The sequence below is a fragment of the Octopus sinensis genome, linkage group LG9, assembly GCF_006345805.1.
Source record: "Octopus sinensis linkage group LG9, ASM634580v1, whole genome shotgun sequence".
Lineage (NCBI taxonomy): Eukaryota > Metazoa > Mollusca > Cephalopoda > Octopoda > Octopodidae > Octopus > Octopus sinensis.
This window is the reverse complement of record NC_043005.1, coordinates 40,070,211-40,076,252: the sequence shown is the minus strand read 5'-3', so window position 1 is coordinate 40,076,252 and position 6,042 is coordinate 40,070,211. Positions and strand designations below refer to the sequence as shown.

The 6,042-nt window shown below is 35.5% G+C and overlaps 1 protein-coding gene across 5 annotated transcripts; it reads left to right on the top strand.

The window, feature by feature from the left end:
- Positions 1–366: 366 nt before the first annotated feature.
- LOC118764830 (zinc finger protein 239-like) lies at positions 367–5,068 on the top strand. 5 transcript variants are annotated; one of them, XM_036505917.1, is made up of 4 exons: positions 367–519; positions 3,259–4,200; positions 4,369–4,603; positions 4,688–5,068. In XM_036505917.1, the coding sequence occupies exons 2-4, from the start codon at positions 3,541–3,543 to the stop codon at positions 4,909–4,911; spliced, it is 1,119 nt and encodes a 372-aa protein (XP_036361810.1). In that variant the 5' UTR covers positions 367–519; positions 3,259–3,540; the 3' UTR covers positions 4,912–5,068. The 5 variants fall into 5 exon arrangements, with proteins under 5 accessions (XP_036361810.1, XP_036361811.1, XP_036361812.1 ...); XM_036505918.1 differs by adding an exon at positions 4,285–4,330 and having other exon boundaries at positions 4,499–5,068; XM_036505916.1 differs by having other exon boundaries at positions 369–519; positions 4,369–4,915; positions 4,970–5,068.
- Positions 5,069–6,042: the final 974 nt, after the last annotated feature.

Sequence of the window (6,042 nt, the reverse complement as noted above, 5' to 3'; positions counted from 1 at the left end):
GCCATATTTTCGTACATTGTTATACAGCAAAGTGAAGTTGATTTTAATGTCTTAGCCGCAGGTTTCATAGCGCACACACACATTTGTATACACACACACACACATACATACATAAATACATACATACATACATAAAACCTTTCCTACGACAGAAAGCAATGATATTCCCCTATAGTTACCACAATCATTCCTGTTGCCCTTTCCCTTATATAAGACCACCATTACTGTATTTATCCAGTCCTCAGGTACAGATTCACTGGCCCATGTCCTACGAAATACATACATACACACACACATCATACAATCAATCAGTCAATCATGATGATACCCTTTTTGTTCCATTACACACAAACACACATACAGATACGAATCTATGGCTAAAGATGTGGCAAGTAACAACAATGTTGATATATAAAATTGACAAAGATCTTTAAAAGCTCAATTTAATAACGGGATCATTTCTTTGGTAGTTTGTTGAAAAGGTACCACACACTGATGTACTATTTACATCTGATAACGGTATGTTGTCATGTATTTACTTAAAGTCTATGCTAATGTGCTTAAATAATAGAGCAGTACGAAAATAGCGAAAAAGGGAATCAAAAAATAGATTAAGATTCTCCGTTAATGGATCATGCATACTATAAGCTTAAGACTGTATTCAAACTTGTGGTTACCAGGATTGAGGGATAAGCACGCTCTTATTTATTCATGCCAAGGGAAACGGTTGTTCTCTTGTAAAAACTTTTGAGACATTACTGCAGGAGATGCGGGGCGAGCATCATTAGGTACTTCAGTAGAGTGGGAGGCAGATGAAATCAAAAACTTCCCTTTCTGCATTCCTGACCCCGCCGCCAAACGTCCAAGTTGAGTGGGCGGCAAACTGGCAGAAACGTTAGCACGCCGGGCGAAATGCGTAGCTGTATTTCGCCCGCCGCTCCGTTCTGAGTTCAAATTCCGCCGAAGTCGACTTTGCCTTTCATCCTTTCGGGGTCGATTAAATAAGTACCAGTTACGCAATGGGGTCGATATAATCGACTTAATCCGTTTGTCTGTCCTTGTTTGTCCCCTCTCTGTTTAGCCCCCTGTGGGTAGTAAAGAAATATATTTACACGTTGAAACTCGCTTAATTATTTTTCACTTCAAATACAATGTAATTATATAGACGTGGAAAAATATATTTCCACAACCTGATTTTAATCTACTGCACTGAAATGTCTATCTGTTTTGTAATTTGTACATGTCTAAGCTCATAACTTGACTTCTTAATAACAGGGGTTCTCACCCATATTTTATCTATGGACCCCATTGATTACTATTATATTCTGGTGGACTTCCATAACCAAACTAGTTTTATAGAAACTTCATAGAAAATTCCTACTTTGTTTTTCACACAGTAATTTGTGTAGATTGAACTATGTAAAATGTTGAAAGAAACCTAACTGTTTCTTGCAATACATACCAAGTAAATTTTTTTAGGGGACCCTAAAATACTATTCAGGATCCTCAGTTTACTATTTTGTTGCATGGACTCTGGTTGAAAACCACCGTTCAATAACATATGTTGCCCTGACTGTATTTGCTGATGTAAATAAATATTCAGTTAGTCAAACAACCGTATTAGTTTAAAAAATTAGTTGGCTTTTTTTTTTCTAGAAAATACAGAATATAACTTCAGACATGTTTTCCTGATATTTTAAATCTTTGCCTCTTTTTTCAGTATCTACTCTAATCTAGGAAAACATAAAAAGTGATTCTATTTCAATAGACATCATTATCATATATAAATCTGTTTAGTACCAGCATTGTAAAGTTTGTAGTTGGCAATAACTTTCCCCTTTAATATATTCCTCAATTCACATTTTTGGGCAGAATTCTGGTTTAAGCCCCCTATATAACCCCTCGTAAGTTATTTAGATTTTGAAATTTTCAGCAACTTTTGCGAATTTGTGTTCTGCACATAGGAATTCTGCCAAACCTTGCACAACTCCTGGGTGGATCTAGTCAACAATAACTTCAGTGGTTCTGGTGCTGGAAAGTCCTGGAGTTAGATCTTTCGATTGGAGCAACAGGAGCTTTGGGATTCATCCTTGAACTTCAATGCTCTACAATAGTTGCGTTCATTGTTTAGCTCTTCAGCAATCACAATAGGTAGGGAGGAGTAGTCTTGATTGGCTTTCATATTGAAAAGCAAGTTTCTCAAGCTGGACTGCATTCTGTCTTGATCTTTGCTGTGCAACATAGGAAGCTCTCCTGGTTTCTGATTCCTCTAGTGATTCTGAATCCCTTCCTCTTCTCATGTTGGCTACATTGGAAGAGTAAATTTATTCAATAAAATCGCCATTGGCTTCATCCATACAAGAGTATGACATCTCTCACATACTCTTGTAATCTTATCCTGAGCACTCATAACAAATTTCATCAATAACTCTTGTGAGAGTATTGATAAAATGTCTTCTTCACTTGCTACATTTATTAATATTTTCCTAGTTTGTCAAACTACCACATTGTTAATTTCCATGCCAGTATGGAAAACGAGCATTAAATGATGATGATGATGATATTTGTTAACAGTAATGAATGTAATAATAAAAAAATTTCATTGTTAAAATTTAATTGCTGTCAGTCATTTCATTTTACCAAGCTCTCTGATCCTACTATACCACTTCATGACTTACCAATATCTCAAAAGTTATTTGTTCAGTTTTTGCTTCAGGTATTATTGACGCAAACAATGAAACATATTTTCATTTACCAACTCTACATTTTACCAACCCCCCAGCCAGCAATGTAACTCTTCTTTGAATCTCCTACTCTGCATTGGCTCTTTCAACCTTGTGGACTGGATATGTTTGGGTGATGAAAGTTGAGTGATGCCTGAGTGGAGTTTGTATAAGATCAGCCAGTTCTATGTAACTTAAATAGTAGAAAAGCAGAGAAGAGACAGCTTGTCTGTGGCTCAGAGGAAGGAGTGTGTTTGTGAGTAACTTTACGCCCATCTTCCAGTCAGACACTGCTGTTGTATTTAGCTACTGTAAATGTGGGTGCAGTACTCCATTGTGGCTCTTACTAGAGCCTTGTAGAAGGTCATTAGTTCATGAGAGCTGGAGTATTTTTTGATACCTGAAGTAAAAGACCAGTCTTTGAGATGTAGTTATTGCTATGTTTATTAATATAGAAATGTAGTAAAATTTGCACTATTGAATCTTGACTTTTTATATAACTTGCATATCTTACACAGTTTTTCTTTTATTTCAGAATATCTCATGGACTTGGAATATAAATCTGTGGAGGAATTACTGTGAATTATTTCCTCTGAGCTGTGATTGTTACCACTATTTTATTTGCTATTTGAAATCTGTACAGGATGATTTTGCATCCTAGTTAAACTTGAACAAAATTGCAAAAGAGTTTGCAGCTTCTTCAGATATTGACAGGTATCACAGGTGATGGAAATATAGCAGCAAAAATATTTGATAAGAATGAAAAGTAGAAAAACAGTATTTTGTGACTTATTGACACTATTGAGAGAAGAAAACAATGGAAGTTGAATTCTTTGAGAACAGGATTAAATATAAAACACAGTCTGAAGCAATTAATTTTCCTGATGATATAATGAAAAAGGAAGGAAAAATTTCATACCACTGTGATATTTGTAACAAGTCGTTCTCTCAAATAAAGAACTTAACTAGACACAAATACATTCATACAGGAAAGAAACCATATCACTGTGATATCTGTGGTATATCATTCTCTGAAAAAGGTAATCTCACTATTCACAAGCGTATTCATACAGGAGAAAAACCATATCAGTGTGATATCTGTGGTAAATCTTTCTCTCAAGTGAATCATTTAACTAATCACAAACGTATTCATACAGGAGAGAAACCATATAACTGTGATATCTGTGATAAAGCATTCTCTCATGGTATTACCTTAACTACTCACAAGCGCATTCATACAGGAGAGAAGTCGTACCAGTGTGATATCTGTGGTAAAGCATTCTCTGAAAATTGTCACTTAATTAAACACAAACGTACTCATACAGGAGAGAAACCATATCACTGTGATATTTGTAGCAAATTATTCTCCCAGACTGGTCACTTAACTACTCACAAGCGCGTTCATACAGGAGAGAAGCCATATCACTGTGATATCTGTGGTAAATCTTTTTCTCAAAATGATCACTTAACTAATCACATACGTATCCATACAGGAGAGAAACCTTATACTTGTGACACCTGTGATAAATCATTCTCTCGTTCTGGTGATTTAACTACTCACAAACGAATTCATACAGGGGAGAAGCCATATCACTGTGATATCTGTGGTAAATCATTCTCTAAAGGATGTAACTTAAATAAGCACAAACGTATTCATACAGGAGAGAAGCCATATCACTGTAATATCTGTGGTAAATCATTCTCTGAAATAGGCCACTTAACATCTCACAAACGTAGTCATACAGGAGAGAAACCGCACCACTGTGATACCTGTGGTAAATCATTCTCTGAAATAAGTCACTTAACTACTCATAAGCGTATCCATACAGGAGAGAAACCATATCACTGTGATATCTGTGGTAAATCATTCTCTAGAAGTAGTAATTTGAATACACACAAACGTATTCATACTGGGGAGAAACCATATCACTGTGATATCTGTGGTACATCATTCTCTGAAAAAGGCCACTTAAATACTCACAAACGTATTCATACAGGAGAGAAACCATATCACTGTCATTTTTGTGATAAGTCATTCACACATGGAAATACTTTAACTATACACAAGCGTATTCATACAGGAGAAAAACCATATCACTGTGATATCTGTAATAGATCATTTTCCCATAAAAGTCACCTAACTAAACATGTATGTATTCAGAAGAGCAACTGTATTGGTGTCAGTTAAATTACAAATAAAAAAAAAAAAACGGTATATTCTGAACATCCATCACACAAAATATCTGTCTTGTTAACTATGAAGTCTAGATTCTTGAACTCTGAACCTCATCACGGTGAATATTCTTAATAAGCTGAAATTGAAATAAAGCCTTTTTAATATTGAATTATTCTTCTGTCATTCTTACTTATAATTCTTTGATATCACATATCATGGAGAAACCAGTCAAATTCATTGTAAACATTGGAATTCATAAAAATATTCAGAAATATTTCAACTCTTACAGATTCAAAATATTTTGTTTCAGATAGTGAAAGAACAGTTTCTTTGCTAAAACATAAAATCTGTAAAATAAAACTATATCCTCTACAGTTATGTTGCATTTGCTTAGTTGTCCCTTTGGATGACTGGTCTCCTTGATCTTTGATTTAAGAATTTTCTTATATATATGTTTAGATGTAGGTATGTATATATGTTCCTATATGGCAGGTTACTGTACTGCTTTATTCTACCATTTCCACTTGCAAGGCACAGGTCAGCATAGCATGTATGTATAGCCTGTATCTATGCATGGGGATTGCTCTATCTTTGCAGGTGATTGTTGTCTCTTTGTGCTTTCTCATTGTCAATGATTTGGATGAGTAGTGCTGCTCAGTCTCTGGAAGATACAATGATGATATTAGGATAATGTGCAGATTTATACCTGTCTGTTCTCAACTGGTTTGATCTGCACATGTTACTACTCTTCTACTAAAGGACTTTCAGTTGGTGGAATGACAAATGAAGTCTCCATAGAGAGACATCTGTATGTCATTGGATTATTGTGATAATTGCTTGTACAACATGAGTACCACTCTCTCAGTTTCTATGATTCTCGCCTTCTGCTGCCAATTGCAGTTGATATCTGCCTAGATTTTGCTGAACAAATCTGGCATATAAACATAAAGCCCATCCAGACTAAGCAATCCTTCCTTTGTGCAGCTATGCATCACTGCTTGGCTTTCTACTCCCAATACCCACAAACAATTGCAAGCCACCTGGGAGATGAATCAGGTCTGGGACAGCTTCCATACTTTCTTGATCAGTTTGGATCAACAACTTCATCCTTTTGCCTGACTAATTTTCCTGTTGCTCACTGTG